The sequence below is a fragment of the Chroicocephalus ridibundus genome, chromosome 3 (assembly GCF_963924245.1).
Source record: "Chroicocephalus ridibundus chromosome 3, bChrRid1.1, whole genome shotgun sequence".
NCBI lineage: Eukaryota > Metazoa > Chordata > Aves > Charadriiformes > Laridae > Chroicocephalus > Chroicocephalus ridibundus.
In genome coordinates, this window is record NC_086286.1 from 103598992 (window position 1) to 103617511 (window position 18520).

The 18520-nt window shown below is 36.1% G+C and overlaps 1 protein-coding gene across 3 annotated transcripts in view; it reads right to left on the reverse strand.

Annotated features, from left to right (window-relative positions):
* MCPH1 (microcephalin 1) overlaps window positions 1-18520 on the reverse strand; it is a 136533-nt gene that overhangs the window by 89096 nt on the left and 28917 nt on the right. For all 3 annotated transcript variants that reach the window (XM_063330339.1, XM_063330338.1, XM_063330337.1), the window contains 3 exons: window positions 11401-11438; window positions 8022-8184; window positions 739-816 (listed from right to left, as the gene is read on the reverse strand). In XM_063330339.1, the coding sequence (XP_063186409.1) occupies window positions 739-816; window positions 8022-8184; window positions 11401-11438 (279 nt within the window). The remainder of the gene's footprint in view (window positions 1-738; window positions 817-8021; window positions 8185-11400; window positions 11439-18520) is intronic.

Sequence of the window (18520 nt, forward strand, 5' to 3'; positions counted from 1 at the left end):
TTCTTCAAAGCCCGTATGAAACTTGGAGAAACAAGTAGCGGACGATATTATATTTAACTAGCTGCTACAATATAAGAGAAATTGTGAAACGTTTTTTGGCAAAACTATTAGAGTGATTGACTAGTAACCTGCTAGAATTCTACTTGTTTTTAAACCAAAATAAAATTACCATTTAATCAATTACAACACACAAAGTGCAGATACACTCGGGTCTGCAGATACACCATACCACCACATACACACTTCTGCACTAGTTCACAATTCAGTACTTCAGAACGATCAAAGGCAGGAAAAATGCTTCATTTTACTTACTTTGTAGTTTTAAAAGCCCACAGTAGTTTTCCATTGACAAAGTAATTTCTGGGCTGAAAATACTGAGTCCATGACCTGAATAATCTTTCTGTTAGGTGCCAACATGCCTCTCCAGCTTATATACAAGCACAGATAGAAATAAAATATGCCACAAATACATTAAAGGACATTTACACTTAAATAAGCAGCTAGTCTATTCAGCTGTTAATTGGTGAATCAATTTTTTGCATTTTCCATGCATACCGAAGTTTTTACACACACTTCAAAAAGTAATGGTTGAAGGACAAAATAACTCCTTGCAGTATTTGCTTTAATTTTTTTTTTTTTTCTAGTAGGCCTTCGTGTTCACAAAACCTGTTTAGAGGGACAAACATTTTCCAGATAAACAAAAGAAAGTTCACAAGCCTAAAGGGCTATTAAACTTACAGGAGCTGCAGGGAAGCTGGATGAAAGCTCATATGGTTCCTCTGAGATCCAACGGCCCAATTCCAAAGACCACAGGACCTAAAATAAATTAAGCAGTAAGTAGAACTCTTACAGCAAACTCTTTGAATGTGTAATTAGAAGTAACTGTGCAGTTGCAATAGTTGGTTTGATATTTCATTTACCCAAACCAAATGATTCGCTGAAAAATCAAGCAATCAGAAAGATAAAGTTTTACAACTGAAACAAATCATTAAAATACCAAAGCGGTATTTCTATGCATAGCTACATGAAATTTCAAAACCTTGTGAGGATATTAGAAAAGTGAACTTTTTGCATCACAATACGTGAAATTAGAGTAAAGATTTGAAAAGGGAAGTCATGCTGTATCAGTTCTGTTCTCTTGGTTCAGTTAACCATTGAACTTCAAGAGGTTCCCACTGGCCCATTTCTCCAGCCTGTCAAGGTCCCTCTGAATGGGAACACCCATCTGGTGTATCAAACACTCCTCACAGTTCACATTCTAAAGCATAAAAAAAGGTCGCTGACAGTGCAGAGTACTGACTGTCTGGAAAATACATGATAATTTGTGTTCAACTGAGCTCTGAAACACTGGATCAATATGATGCTTGGAGACTACCAATCCTAACACTTTGGAACACTTTCAGAGTTCTTTTTTCATCAGGGCCATCACAAAATGGTTAACAGAAAAAAAACCTACTTGAAGTGGTTATACTTTCAGGTTCTGAAATACACTGTTTCTAATATTTTTTTGGGGGAAAACTTTCCCAAAACTACTCCATCCATCATTTTTCCTGCGTTGATTTTCTAAACCATTCCTCAAAACAATTTATCATTATAAACTGCAATTGATAGACTATAATATTAAAAGCCTCCCAAAGGGTGCTCAGAGACAATCCCTTTATGGGAAAATGGAAAGAGGCTGAAGTTCCTCCCATGGCTCTGCCCTTGAGTTGCATAAAGGGCATTTTCCTACTAATTTCTAGATGGTCTAAATTCTGAAGCACACTCTGATGGAAGAGGAGTTACTTTTCCTCCTTGGCTTCATGACGGTGAGCTGAGCCATTAAGCTTCTCATGTAGGTAAAAGACTGGTAAGTTCTTTGCCACCTTTTGTCCACTGTCACACAATTCAACAACTTTTCCCTTTTACAGATATTTGAACTTCTCAACATCCTTCCTGTAGTTGCCATTTGGTACGCCTTAAATACGAGCCAAAAAAAGCATTGTTACCCGCTAGTAGGAGACAGCACGATTCATACGTGCAACCCCAAAAACCACAGCACCCCCCCAATACCCTGCTGCTCCTACAGCAACAGGTAGTACTAAGTCAACAATAAGTGTACATACACCCCCAAAATGGGATATATGGAATTTATTAGAAAATAAATCCCTGTGTTTAGGATAATCTTACCTCTGGCAGTCACATTTTCCCTAAATAGTTCTCTAGCCATTTCAAATAGATGATGTCTGTTTCTTACTGTTAGCACAGCCATGCACCATTAAACTGTTGCCATTATTCACCTTAGGACAAGCTGAATTTCATCAGTGCGTGAAATTATTCCCATGCTTGATTCACAATTAACAGAAATATTCTGTATTTTTTTATTCTTTTGGAAGATGCCGTACAAATCCATATATTATTAGTTTTAACTGAAATTATAAAACTGTACCTCATAAAATTTGGGAAGCAGTGCTATGAGATGTTCCTCTTAGACAAAAATAGGCATAATAGATATCGAGCATGATAAAGTTATCCTTTACAATCTTATAGCTCACTAACTAAACAAGATTCTAAACTGAACAGACAGATTATAAACTAGTAATGTAAATCTTATAAAATGGCCCAGTTGGATGTAGGAAAATAACTTTCTGTAAAGGGCTCTTTTGCCCTCAATCTGTTGCTAGAAGCAGCAAACTGCAAACTGAATTTAGGAAGTAATTTTGTTATCAAAAACCATTCCTAGAGTCTTTAGTCCAAAGCAGCTGATGCTTAACAACTTTCAGGGGAACCAGCAACCTCTAACATGAACTGCTGCAAAAGCTGGTGCTTTGTGTGATGTGGCAAGTGGTGTTTTACTTGTGAGGGGAGGGCAGGTGTCCAATTTTGCGGGCTATTGGAAGTGAAGAGTGATTTTTTGTTGATAATGAAAAGCAGTACATCTTCAAACTTACTGTTGAACTTTACAAAAATCCAAAGAATATTATGTTTACTTTTAGAAAACGCACAACCAAATATTTGAAAATGCAACAGCTGTACAAAGAGAAATTAATTTATATAGTCATTACATCATACGAAACCTAAAAATTAGTTAATGATAATTAATTAATTAATTATTAAATCAATTAAATTGATTTATTATGAAATTAATGAAATTAATAAATCAATGAAATATTAAAAAATATTCAAATATTTTTAATATTGAAATTGTTAAATTTGAATTTAAAAAAATATTCAAAACCTGATAATGCATTGCTCTGTTTAGCCAAGAAAAGTGTAGTAGCTTCTTAAAAACATACTTAGGATTTTAAGTTAAAAATGTTAAGGTGGTACCTGTGTATATTTTTTACAACTGCTTTTTACAATTTACGATAGGAATATTGAAATCGGTCAGCTTTATACTTACAGCTACATATATTTGTTCAAATAAAAGAAACTTGTTAATCCAAGCCATTTCTCTTTTAATCACAAAATAAATCAACTTTAACTGAACCAAGAAAATTGTAACTTCTCATACAATTCTTAGAGACATGCTGCATGAAAACAATATTTGTAAATAATCTTGAGCAGGAACAGATGTACCATGCTGTATAATGTGTACATCATGTCCTTATAGTACCAAAATCATGTTTGTACCAAGAGTAACTGGCAAACAACCCAAATAAATTAAAACATAAACCCAAAAGATTAGTTATGATTAAGTAATCCTATTTCATTTTCCAGGCCAATTTTACAGTAACAACCTCTATCAGTCCCTGTAGTATTTACAGAATTTTGTTTAGAAATGAATTTTGTTTATCTTAACAAAAGATGGATTAATGCTTGTCTATCATGGTTCTGGAATTGAGTACAAAGGCATCCTATCTACTTTCTTAGATAAAAGGAAAATTAGATACAGAGGTCATGAACAGGTCCTGAAGTAAATAATTAGGTCACCACTCACTAAAACATTCAGTTTTCAGGAACACAAAGGCAAGAGCTCTCCATTCTAAGTCACTGAAAGTTTCCTTCTGACTTTGCCAGAGACAAATTTTCAAGCAGTATATTCTCATAGCGACACTAAAAAAATGCTTCAAATTCATATAGGACAAAAACAAGTTATGATTTGCAATACTGAGTAAACTACTTTTTCTTGGTAAATAGGTAATATCTTCATACTCAAAAGTTCCTTAGAATGTGGAAAAGGACTAAGAAAGGCTGAAATACTTCAGAATATAAAAGCATTTATATTGAGAGGAAAGAGCTATCTAGAAGTTTTCAAATGTGCAGTTACAAAAGATTTATCTTAAAATTTAATGATAAAGTAGTACAGTGCGGATCAAGCATGAATGCTGGATATAGGAGTATCGCAAGTTAAGAAAATACAGCTGATAACATTGAGATATTAAGAATGTATCAGATTCTTGCAGAAGGCAGTCTGGCTGGTCATGGAGGACCCAAGAAAGGAAGAAATAGGGAGGGAAGAGGAGAGTGGGAAAACCTAGTTTTTCTGTGGACTTCTTACAACCTTAAAGAATGTTTTCCTTTGGACTTTAGAATCGAGTTGATCAATCTTCTGTTACTTCATCCTCAAGCATGGACTATTTTATCCAATTCAGTAGCAGGCAACCTGTATGGCATGAAGCTCCAACAAGTGTCCTGCAGGTTATACAGCTATACAGCTATAAGGTTAACCTTGGTGCAAAGTTTTCCTTTGCATGTCCACATCAGCTATGTTCTTTTATTCACACTATATAGGAAAACTTATGTCAAATATTCAGTTCTCAAGGGTCTGAAAACACAGTTTGACTAGTTGTTATTTAAGGCCTCCTAGCCATCCAGCTAGCACACTGAGTGATCATATGGTATTTCTACTTGAATAACTCCTCTTGAAATACGTTAGCGGAGTGCTATGAAGATTAAGTGTCTAATAGTAAATTTGATATTTCTCCAAGATCTATCTTTAAAAAGATCATTTTTTCTCAGAAGAAGAAAAAATATTGCAGCCTAAATTATATCTCCATGTTGTACATCAAAAGGCAAAGGTAAATAATATTTCAGCTTCTTAAAGCATTGAGAAACATCTTCCAAAAGACAATTAAAATTTATTTTAATTACTTAATTAATACCTTGCTTAAAATTAATTAATACTCAAAATTAATACCTTGTTTAAAAGGTTTCTGATTTCTCCAGACTGATTAATTATTTTAATTGTTGAATTTGAATTATTTTACCAATGAAAGTACTTATGGTAGGATTGACAACGGTATAGAAAGGCATTTAAAGGATTCAGTATTGTAGCATTAATAAAAGGGAAAGATTACTTTGCTTAAATGAAATTCTCCTGACTATTTTTCTACAGAGTTCCTCACGATGGTTAAATAAGGCTTCAGCTTTCTCTTCTCTAGTTAAAGTATTCAGTTAACAAATTTAGGTAAAAAGATGGCAAAATTATGCCAGTGACATAATTAGAAATAAGACAATAATGATATTATGTGATAAAATGCATAGATTTAACCAGATTAAGAAATAATTTTTCAAAAAGTTCAAAGCAGTATTTACTTTCAGTGAAATAAATGACTTAATTACTTGAGGGATTAAACCTTTATGGACAAAGTTGTACCCAGCCTCAGTGAAAGATTTAAGTACAGCTATAAAAAAACTACTAATAGCAATATTCATAGATAGGCAGATAGTATAAGATTGAACGAACTTATGATTTGGAGAACTGAATTCTGAAGTTTTCCTCTAGCTCCTTCTCATACAGCTCTCGTAGTAAGTTTAGAACTTTCTCTAAGTAGCATCAATAAGATGAGTGAAGACAGCTTCAGCGTTTGATCCAATAATACCTATGGGAACAAAATAACCCTTGGAACAATTCCATTTAACTTATTGGTATTATATGACGGATATAGATGATCCTGTGATGAGTCTAAAAGATAAACTGTAAGCTAGCAGGGGAAAATTTGGCATTGCTACTAATCAACATTGGTCTATGGAGATCATGTGTTGATGTTTTCACCATGGACTGGTTCATAGAAGCGCAGTGCATAAAATGGGCAATGAAATTCTAGGACGGCAATTGCCAGAATACTGATTATCCAAATACTGCATTATGTACAAAGATAGGAAACTATTTAACTGGATATTTGTAGTAGTTCTATACATCTTTAGCTATCTTACTAGTTATTTGAAGCTTTTTCTCAAGGAACTATACAGCTTTCATGTTTGACTACCCTGTTAGGAGAAAGTAACTTATAGCAAATATGCTGTTACTTGTTTAAAACTCCATACAAAGCTAAGCACAGGACAGATTTTTCAATGTATTTCATTCATAGGTGCGTAGAATCATATAATAGTTGAGGCTGGAATGGATCTGTGGAGAATGTTTGTCCAAACAAATATGTTCCTCTTAATACAGCCAAGGATGCTATTGGTCTTTTTTTCCACAAAGGTACATTACCAAATTGTTAAGATGACCAAAGATGCGAATCTCTTTATTCCAAGGGATACTAATCACCAAGAACTTCTGAAAACCCTGAAGTATACCATAGGAGCTTCTTCAGATAACTACATGTATCTCACATAGGACAAGCTTCACGCTGGTAAGTGCCAGGCATCTTGAAAACAAAATGTCAACAGGAGTTTGTTTTCAGCCCAACATCTAAATTTGAAGTATGTATAAGAAAAAGGAAACCAAGAAATGTAAAGTTATTGTACAACCCCTTTTTGTATAAGATATAAATTCCAACAGCTATGTTTTATAGCTCTGGAAACACGAGGAAAGTTGAAAAACTGTCATCTGCCATGTGAGATTGAGTGGTTACTCTCTATTGTCACAGTGAGCAATTGAGGTGGTTCAATCCTGGAGTGACAGGTAAGCTCCCCACTGGTCACTACTCACTCCCTAGTCCAGCAGGATGGGGGAGAGAACTGGATGGGCAAAAGCAAGGAAAAAAAACACCTTATGGATTAAGATAAAGATAGTTAATAAGTGAAGGGAAAAAAAAAAGTTTAAAAACCCCTTCAGTGATGTTAAAATAATTGTTCCCACCAGCAGATCGATGCCCTGCCAGTCTATGAGCAATGGCTGCTTCGGAAAAACCCCTCCCAGTTTTATAGCTGAGCATGATGACATATGGTATGGAAAATCTCTTTCATCAGTTGGGGCCAGCTGTCCCAGCTGAGTCCCCTCCCAACTTCTTGTGCACCCCCAGCCTACTTACTGGGGGGGCTGACCAAAAAACAGAGAACACCCTGATGCTGTGTAAGCACTGTTGAGCAACAGCTAAAACACTGGTGGGTCATCACCAGATAAACACTGGTGGTTTCGGTCACCAGTCTAAAACAAAGCACCATACAGGCTACAATGAAGAAAAATAACTCCATCCCAGCTGGACCCAGTACAGCAATTCATTATTATCTTGTCTTTACAGTAACAGTCTGGTAACTTTATGTAGTAGCCCAGAAGAAATTTTGAGGATATACAATGATTATTTGATGTGTATATCTGGGAAAAATTTCTGTAAATTACAAACTTTCAAAACTACTCATCTACAAATAGCTTTCCTTAATTTTTTTTTGTTTTATAGTTTTCCCACTATGCAGCAAAATATCTCCTAATTCCTTTCATTTTTACCAATGCTGCACACAATACGTGTTTCAGAACACAACAGAAATATATTAAATCAGTATATAAAAAATTCAAACTGCATAATATGACTTGGTTAACGTTGAGCAGAAATGGTCTGGTTAGCCTTTAATCTGTCCAAAAATGCACGTGACCTGAGTTTCTCATATATAAGATAAGACTTCAGGCATTTCTAAAACACACACTGAGGTACAATACAGAAATACTTGGGTTAGATTAAGTACTGAAAGACTGTGAGTAACAGTAACAGAGCTTCACACAAATTTCCTCTAATTGAACTACCTATGCCCGAATATCTAAACAACATTGCACCGTTGTATGTAGCATGGACACAAACATGGGTATATGGGTGATATTTCAGCTGTACAAAATAAGTTCAATTGATTCTGTAGTAAAATGAAAAAATATTTCTTACCCATTCATAAGAAACAATCCAACAGCCACGGGCAATTCCCAGCATAACATTCAAGGTACGGCGAGGACTCCCTGTGACTACATGACTTGTTGTTTCACATACATCATCTGAGAACAAAAAGTCTCCAAGTTTATTCACCACCTGAATTACTGTATTTTGCATCCTAAAAAGAAGAAAAGGCAAAAAAACCCCACCATACAATGTTGAACGGATATGCAAATTATAAAAGCATATACACACAACACAAATTAACTCACCTCATTTCTTTACTCACTAATCATTTCTTATCCTTTCTCGCTGTGCTTCTACCCATTTGCTAGCTCTAAATTCATTAACCTTCCCACAGAGTCCAAACAGACCCTTTTCTGTCATCACACAATCATATCCACTTGCACATCAAAGCTCTTTCATCCCCCACATCTATCTTGAATGTTTATTAGACAGAAGCTTTTGAGGCAGGAATTATCTAATGTATTGTTTGTGTACAATGCCTAGTGCAACAGAGCCTCATTCTTGGTTGCTTTTGTAGTACTAATCAAAAAAGTATTACCAGGAAATGTAAACATTTAGACAGCACTTTTAAGAGGTTTTCATGAGGGAGCACCAGATTTGCATCATCTGAATAAAATGCTGTGTCTAAATTCAGAGAGAAGTCCTAAAGTTCTGGCTTGCCAGCTATACATGTGAGACAATGTTTCAATTAAAAATTCACTTAGCCTTAAATAAAATTATAATTAAACATATAAAATTAAATAAAAAATCCAGAATGGCCACCTATAACTGGAATTCTAATTTGAATTCTCTACATAGCTACTAGAAAGCACATAAATATATCATCGTGAAAACAACGAGATCCTGGTATCACTAGAGCAAAGCTGTTGCATGACAGCAATTTTCTGGTTTTACTTATGATTGCTTTTATAAATCATTATTATAAATGATCATTAAAGATCTGTAAACGAAAGCCCAGTTCCAGTGCCCTCTCTGCTTCCCCTGGATGACTTGGAAGCGTCCATGGTGTGCTACTCAAGATAAAACAAGAATAACCTTGAACACGGTCACGTCTATCATAATGGTGATCCTCTCAGGTAAAACATTTAAGTCAATCACTGACATAATGTGAGCACACTCAGAACATCTCCAGAAGCCTCTGTAGTTACTTCATTCTCACTACGTTTCACTCCACAGAAAGTAACTCAGGTAAAACTCCCCAAATACCCCAGCTAAAACAAGTGTTACTTAGAGGAACTCTAACAAAACTGCAAAAAATTCTTCACAGAGAATGCAGCAATCTATTTTTAAAGAAGTTTCAAACATTTAAATGAATAATAAAAACAGTGTAGCAAATTAACCTCACACTTAAGTAAAAAGGCGATATTGTATGTGGAGACACTTAAAAAAAATAATCATAGAATCGTAACGGTTGGAAGAGACCTTTAAGATCACTCAGTGCAACCGTTAACCTAGCACTGCCAAGTCACTACTAAACCATGTCCCTCAGCAACTCAACCACGTCCCTCAGCATCAAATCAAATCAAACCACCGACCCTCACTCCAGTGTGAATTCTGGCCTTGGTTATATGGTTTTGACTGTTACTAGTATATTTACTATTCCCTTTTCATTTTATGAGCTTTAACTTAGCATCGCCTACAAGTGAAAGTTTTTGCAACATTGCAACCCATGGGGCATGGCCCTGCCTGGACTGCACGCTCAGGGGACACATTTCCATGCTCTATCTGAGCCTTTTCTTAGTTCTTTCCTGTGTCTACACAAAATTCCTTACAATGAGAGGGAAAATTCCTGTTGTACAAGAATTGAATCTAAGATATCTTATAAATTGCAATGAAAACTCACTGGTTTATACTTCAGTCAGCTGAAAAAACTGACAGATGCAAATTTACAGCAACATTTCACTGAATTTGTGAATCAGAAAAACGGGTAGCTGCTGGTTGTGAATCAGTGAGCAGCACCTAATATAATCTCAAAACTCGGTGCCATGAAACCATTTGAACTCATGCATCTTAAAATTTAAATTCCATTGAACCACTTTTGGGGCTGTAGCTACTCTGGGTAGAAGAATTGGGTTTTGGCCATTGGGTTGTATTTTGGAGGACTGTTCTTTAGTTCTTCAGAAGCAGTCCCACTCCCTCCACCCGCCCTTAAAAGTTGATGAATGCCTACAATTGTAGACAGCCAAAAGCACAATCTTGATGAAGAAGTTCTGAAGAAAAGCAATTTCATCAGAAATTTTTATTTAATGAAACAGTAATTGGCTAGTGGGAAAAATCAACATACAAGCAACATAAAAGAAATAATACATTACTGACCTCTTTCAACAGAAGAACTTTTCCCCCAGCTCTGCCAGGATTTGTTCTCCTCTGTTAGGCAAATCACAGCCTCTGTTTCCCACTACTCCTATCTGCACTGTAGCTATTATCTTTACCTCCCCCACAGTGATCCTGTTTTGCGTGACTTGCAAAGTGCATTTTATAGTCTTGGTGTTACTAGCACCCAGTCACATTAAATACAGGAAAAGTATTAATTCCTTTCTATGTTTCTGACATGTATTAGTATACTTTTTAATAGCTATTGACAACCATTTACAAAGAACTTCTAAAGATTAGCCACTACATGCTGTTTCTGAATACTTACATCTATGTAACTGTCAAGATTTAAGTACTTCAAACCTGAAACAGATTTGTGGGTAGTAGAAATATCTTGAGTTTTGAAAAAGAATTCAAGAAACTGTAAGCAAGTGTAGTATAAAATATGGAATTGTGTTTTTGTTGGATGTTCTTAAAGCTGTAAGACTTTTAATAGAATGATAAGAGCATGCCAGAAAATTATTAACTCTCCCCCAAAATATGCAGTGGCAGCTGCTTCTAATGTTTTGAAACTAAGTGGCTAAAAAGCCTACAACTGATATTTATTTAGCAACTACTTGTATGAAAGAAAACATTTTAAACTGATGTTTCAGATTATGACTTTTTAAATAGAAATAATTAAAATGTATGGGGAAAAAGCTAGTCTTGGGCTGGAAGTCTGAACCATTTACTACATAAAACTACTTTTTACAGTTACTTCAGAAAGATTCAAAATGTGCTTAAGATCTTAGTCTTACTGCTCTGAAGCCCTGTTGAGCTCACCTATGGAACAACTACTTCAGTCTGCACCATAGCAACACAAACACACAACATACAGCGTAGAAAGCAAAAACATATACACATATGTAGGTGTTTCTAGCTAGAATACAAAATGAAGTAACGTATTTTAACACACAGCCCAAAGACAAATTTCATTTTGTATAGGCATACAATGATTATCAACATTCGAGTTTAAACGGTGTGCTGACTAGAGTCAAAAATGTTTAATACTTACTCAGAAGACATACTCGTCATAACTAGTGTCCTTGTTGGCTAGAGACATAAAAAGACAAGACGACAATTACAAATGTGAAAAGTTTCCCCCTTTGAAAAGAACTTAAATTAGAAACTGTTCTATTAAAAGGACTAAACAACTTCATAACTACAGTAGCACCTGGAAAAGAGGCTGTACTAGAAAAAAGGACAGTATTTGTCTTTTGCCTTTTCCTTCTTCTGATCAGGTAGAAAGGAAAAGGCAGCTTAATTTCAACAAAGAAAACGCGCAATTTAAAATTATTCCAGTTTCTTCCTAATGAAAGGCAGAAACTGGCTGAAATGCTGCAGAAACAAGTGTATATTTATTTTAAAATATAATTTTAATAATTTTATTTTGATACTGTAGCGGGGGTTTTTTTGGACAACTTTGGTATTTTCACTGCAGGTTTTTAAGTAAACATTCTTTCACTCTTAAATCTTGTCTAGTGAATAAAAGTCAGCTCAGTAACACAGAATCATAGAATCGGCTAGGTTGGAAGGGACCTTTCAGATCCTCAAGTCCAACGATCAACCTAGCTCTGAGACAAAACATCACTAAACCATATCGCTAAGCATTACGTCTACCTGTCTTCTAAATACCTCCAGGGATGATGATTCCACCACTTCCCTGGGCAGCCTGTTCCAATGCTTGACAACCTTCTTGGTGAAGAATTTTTTCCTAATATCCAGTCTAAACCTCCCTTGGCGCACCTTGAGGCCATTTCTTCTTGTCCTGTCTCCTGTTACTTGGGAGAAGAGACTGACCCCCACCTCTCTACAGCCTCCTTTCAGGTAGTTGTAGAGAGTGATAAGGTCTCCCCTCGCCTCCTTTTCTCCAGACTAAACAACCCCAGCTCCCTCAGCTGCTCCTAAGACTTGTTCTCCAGACCCCTCACCAGCTTTGTTGCCCTTCTCTGGACATGCTCCAGCACCTCAATATCTTTCTTGTAGTGAGGGGCCCAAAATTAGACACAGTACTTGAGGTGTGTCCTCACCAGTGCCGCGTACAGGGGGACCATCACTTCCCTAGTCCTACTCACCACACTAAACATAACACACCAGGTATACTCAAAAAGTACTGCAAACCTTAAACCAGCTACACTGAGACACCTTAAAAAGCACCCCCCTTCCCCTGTAATAGCCCCCATAGCTTATGTGCAAAGTAGGAGTGTTTGCCCCATACAGATTTAAATAAGCTTTTTAAGAATTAGTATTATGGAAGTCAGAAGAGGAAAGAGTATCCTTTGGTCATCAGTACTGACCATGAAAGCCCCTAGCACAAAGGTAGGACAGAACATGAGTTTTAGCTGTATCAGAGAAATACGTAATTGAGCATAACATGGTCATCCAAAAATACATGTAAGAAGAGGTTTTGAAAACTTTAGCTAAGAATTACTTGTAGCTACATAAACATGCACAAGTATGTATACATAAACATTTTAATTTTGTTGAAAAAATAGATCGACTGGCTTTTATACAATGATTTCAAATTCCTCCTATTTTTCAAAAATCAATATATGAATTTCAAATTATTTCTCTAGATAACTACTGCTCCATAAGAAATAATCTTTTCCATTTCTGGCCCCTCAACATATTAGCACAACCACAAGCAGTAAGCTCACAAAGTCTCTGCTAAAATTCAGTTTCAGTTTCCTTTGAGTAATGTATTGAGCTGAGACCATAAAAATATTTTTAATTGGATTACAGCTGGTAGCACAGGCCAAAAAAGACTTGAGGGCAACTCATTTTATCCAGTAATGAATCACAGAACAGAAGAGAGAACATACTCTGATGCAACTCCATCTGTTCTCTCTTATCAGTACACAACTGCTCTCCATTAAGTGTTCAAGCAATTTGTCACCTTTAAGAATGGAGTTCCTTGGAATTATCTCTGTAGACTCATAGACTGTAGATTAATAGTGTGCACCATGACTATATAGGTCTTCATTATTTGAACAATCCTTGCATAAATAAAATGTAATTTATATGCCATTGACAAGCCAAATTTTAAATACATAAGTAGTCTTTTCAACATACCCATGATAATTTCATTCTGCGGTTGGGTAAATTTGAAATACATAAAACCTAGATAGTATTTAAGTCTTCAGAAGCAACAAGTAGCATATTCAATCATTTTTTTTAACTCACGATAAACATGCACGCAGACAACATTATGTAAGCTATGCAACACCTCAGAACTGAACATATATAAAATGTGAAAATGTAAAAACAATAATAGAAAGCTTCAAATGAGAAAAAGATGAAACTTCTATACCGAAATATTCCTTTAAGAGAAAATCTATGCAGTTTTTTTGGAAATGTTAGTTTCCAGATTCTAACTTGTTGCCAACGATACTTATTGTTGATGCTTTAGCCTACTGCTAGCCTGACTATTGAAGAGAATATAATACTCACTCATCTGAAATCAAAATTTCTTGTATTCTTAGCCAAAAGGCTTTGTACTGCAATACTTTCAACTGCAAATAAACAGTCACATTTAATTGCTCTTGGAAGTTCCAAAAGCTTCACAGCTTCAACTCCACATTTGAGTTTAATACTCAAAGAGTTTGAGCAAAAATAATAACCATGCAACGATATATATTAAATATATCTGTGGTGTTTTGGGCTGGACTGGCCCCTGAGATGAATGACAGATGCTCTCCTCCACCTCTCTCTCCAAGGAAAGGAAGGAAAGAGAGAAAGAGACTCATGAGTTTAAAAAAACCCTAAACTACTTTAATGAAATAATAATAATAAAATAAAAAGAAAGTAATGAAATTTATACAATATACACAAAGCCATATCAAGCGCCCAGGATGACGATCACATCACCGGCAGGCACTGGGAAAGTCCCAGACTGGACTCAGTGACAGACAGGAACTGGATTCTGGATCTGGATTCAGGAATGCATGGATCGGGATCAAAGGCAGATGAACAGACAGAGTCCTCCTTGGATGCTGACCATTGAAGAAGGACAGCTGACCCTTTGATTCCTCAGCTTTTATACTGAGCATGACACAGGTGGGATGGAATACCCCACTGGTCAGTTTTGGGTCACCTGTCCTATCCGTTCCTCCCCGCAGCTGCGATCCTCTAAGCTTTTCCGCTTCCAACCCTCCAACGGGGTAAATGACAAAGGTAGCTGACCTAGGTTGATACAGCAATAAGTATAAGCAAGAGCCTCTCTGCGTACCATTCCTTGGCATAAATTATAATCAGGTCTCATCACTCTGGGAGTGAACAGTGTCTGAACGATATACTGTTAATTTCAGAGAGTTCAGTTAGTCAGAAGAGGCTTAACTGCAAAGTAAAATTACTGAACAGAAAATTGGTTCTGTTTTACCTCAAACCAGGACAATATCTATCATTACATTAATAGTATTAAATATTAAATAATATAAACTCAAAATTTTGAGTATATACACTAAAAAAGACATCTAGTATGACACTGAGCAAGAGTTCTCATGGCAGAAGCACTGCAATATTAGGCACTCTACTGTACAGATTAGGTCAGATGATTGAAATCAGACATGCGGACACATTATACAATTGTGAAGACATGCCTCATACTGTCTGAACACACGTTGTTGGATTTGCACAAACTCCCTAGCATTAAAGGATCCTGGGGTGTGACAGCCTGGGAAGGCACAAAACATGGCTTAAAAGCAAGGTTTTACTCGTCTCTGTCCAATCTTTCTGCGCTGAAAACCTCATTTATACCAAATATGTATGCTTCAGCATGGTCATGATGTTCTCCTTCAGTATCTGAAGCCAAGTCTCGCTGCCATTAGAATGAAGCTCTTTGGCTAAAAGTCTGGACTTAAATCCACACAAAAGAATCAGGCTAGGTTCTTGGGGCCCTTGTATAATATGAGCTCCAAAGTCAGGTCCTGATGCGCCTGTTCAGAATGTGCAGAAAAGTACCCATCCTTACAAGTTTTTATAAATGAAATGTCATGGAAGTATTACTAAATAGTAATGGCAAAAGACCTCTACTTTTGCCAAACTTGGGTTAAGAAAAAAAAAAAAAGCATTACTATAAACCAAAGCCAGAGCAGCTTGAGATCCTACAGCTGCTTCTTCAGCTTCAGAGCTGAAATGTTTGTTAACAGTTCCTTAATACCTTATCTATAGCGAAGCAAAAATACTGTATCCAGACAAATTAGGAAACCTGCAGCCTGTCCTGACATTACCTTGCCAAGTCATCTTTGGAATTATAGCATACAAGATGGCACAGTGAGTATTCTGGGCAAATGTTCTATCACTGTGCCTCAAAGCGATTCAAAGACTCAAGAATGCAGAAGGATACATACAAAAGGTAGAAACTGGAATAAATTTAATTTCTTCCAAACTATTATTTCATCTTCACTCAGAAATGCATATTTTTGCAAGTTAGAGGTCATTCGCTAAGAAGACAACATTTTGTTTTATTGCTTCAGTAAGACAAGCAGTCCTCTTTAATTACAGTTACAAAGCAGAAAACTTAGCCAAACTATGTTTTAATTTTGTTGTACATTTTTCAAGTTAATTGCTCCCCTCCCTTGCTACACAATTTTTCTTCTATGCTCTTTGTGCCTGTTTTATTTTACATGTTGCTTTTATTGCAAAAAAAATTTTTTGAGTTAGGATTTTCTTTTCTGACCAGCAAAAAGTCATCTGGTGAACATCATTATGAGTTCTAATGCACATTTGTAGCAGGATTATTATTAATAATACACTGGAAAAGGTGGTATTGAGTTAACTGCCCCCTTTATTTTTCATTAATCTCTGAATCCTGAAGAGCTGCATATCTGTACCCTAAATCAAAACACACTTCTTTCTGAATTAATTTTTAGGCCTGGAATACAGACTGTATTATAAACTACATGCTTCAGCTTTCCTTTATATATTTTTAGGAGCACAGTTGCGTTAAGTATTTCTTTGGAGTCTGCCAACAACAAGATTTTTCTAAGTCATCTGAAATATAAAGCATGCGTTTTAGTAGCTCAAATGAAATAGCATTTGTAAATCTTCCCAGTACTTAAAAGACAATGTGATACGTCCTGTATGTTAACTGACCTATACCACAAAAGAGGCATCCAACCTCAAAATGTATTCTTTCTTGCTTTTAAGTTTGAGCAGGTGTTTCTTGGAGCTGAACGACAGTAAGACTAAAGCGCTGTCTTGTACAACCTGCTTTTCAAGAAAGTGAATTCAAATTTTGTTTCCTTAAGAATGTCATGATTTGTTTTTCATAGGTGACAAATGAATTAAAGTGTGACCATAAAATACGTTTTTCCAAGCCAGTTTTCAAGAACAAAGTTGTTTCATGCTAAGCATTGACTTGACAGGAATAGTTTTACATTTGTGACTGGTTAAATTCCAGCCGAAGTAAATTACATCTCATTTTGTCTTTGGGTCAAAAACCCAGGCCTTGGACTTTTTTTTTTTTTTTCTTCCAAGAAAGGATTTTAACCAATAAATACCACTTTTGAATTGTGTATTACTTAGTCCAAATGCTCCTCTTATGCCTCAAAGTTGACTGAAGTTCTGAAAGAAATAAGCTTCAGTGTACTTTCAAACTTAGGTGTATACCGTGATGGAGTAAAAAAGACCTTCACCTTCAGGACTCAACAAGATTCTTATCCAATGTGGTTTGGCCGATATACCAGGGATAAAGGACTTCTAGAAGGGGTGGGGAGGAGGCAGGGGAATGAAGTGCATGTACATGAAATAAAGTGTAAAGGAGAGTAGAAGATTATTATACCGTCTGTTTTGTACTCTTCCAGTCCCTTTCTTCTCTGGCTACTGTAGGTCCATTCGATGGTTCTGAAATTAGTTCAGAACTCGTATACTCGCTTTTGATCTTTACAGCTGTATTTCAGAAGTAATGAACTTCAGCCCTACTAATGCATGAGCCAAAAAACAGAGTCGTGAGTAGCATGGGAATATTCAAGAATCAGGTTAATTTCACTCTACTTTTACCTAGGAAGGTTGCAATGAGGATCCAAAACTTCAAGCCTGTTTTTAGAAACAATCTATAAATTGTGCTACATGAATTTATTCTATTCAAGTAATTGTGGCACATAGATGAAAGTAATTGGTAATTGCAATGAATGATTACTATTCAGTAGTTTTAAACAGCAATTATTCAAAGCTGTAATTTACTTTCTGGCTGTCCTTTTACCACTTATCAGTCCTTTGATACTGATATTTTTCCAGTTTCCTCTGGCTGCAAACTCAATTTCAACTGTAATTTCCTGACCAAATATAGTTCCTCTGCTTTGGTCCTAGAAAGATGTGAAAAATGCACCCATCTTAACTAAATCAATATTACCATGGGGAAAGATGAAAAAACAACGGAGGCTATAACAAGACAGAAAAATAAGATGACACGACAGGTGCTTGGGTATCATCTTTCCTTTACGGTCAAAGATGAGAAAAAATGAGAAATCCTGTAATCACAGACACAGGAACCCCTACAACTTCTGTTGGCAAGATTAAGGATGATGAATAGCTTCAGACTTTTCAGACTAGCAGTGTCACAGTTTACAACTTACTGACATTTTCAGTTTTTCACATGCAACCATAATAGCTAACACCTATATTTTTAAAAAAAAATAATATAATAAATCAGTCATGGAGGATACAAAACTCTGTAGCAAGGGACAGCTTTCACAGCATTCTGCAACTTCAAAGGACAGGTTTGTCTGGCTGTGATCGTTAGCAAAACTAGAGACTGACTTTTTCTGGTAGGATGGACAAAGACTAAGGGGAGAGCAGATGCTCCTTCCCACCCCTTTGACTGCAACCAAAATTTTCAAAGTCAACAACATGACACAAAAAAAGCCAACAAGCATGATTACAATTTCTGCAAGCATAGGCAGCAGTGATTCCCATTCTGATGGGAAGCCCAAGCTTTTCCAGCAGGTACAAATTCGGGCTGGCTTCCCAGTCAGCATTGCTCAGGAAAGGAAGTAGCCAAGTTCTCAACTGTCTTTTCCTAGGAAAGTTTCACCTCTAGTCCATCCTCAGTGAAAGCTGAGGAGACAGAGAAGGAGAGACTGCCAATGTGACAGAAGTGAAGTTCAAGAAGTGGGACGCTAAGGGGAGGAGAACAA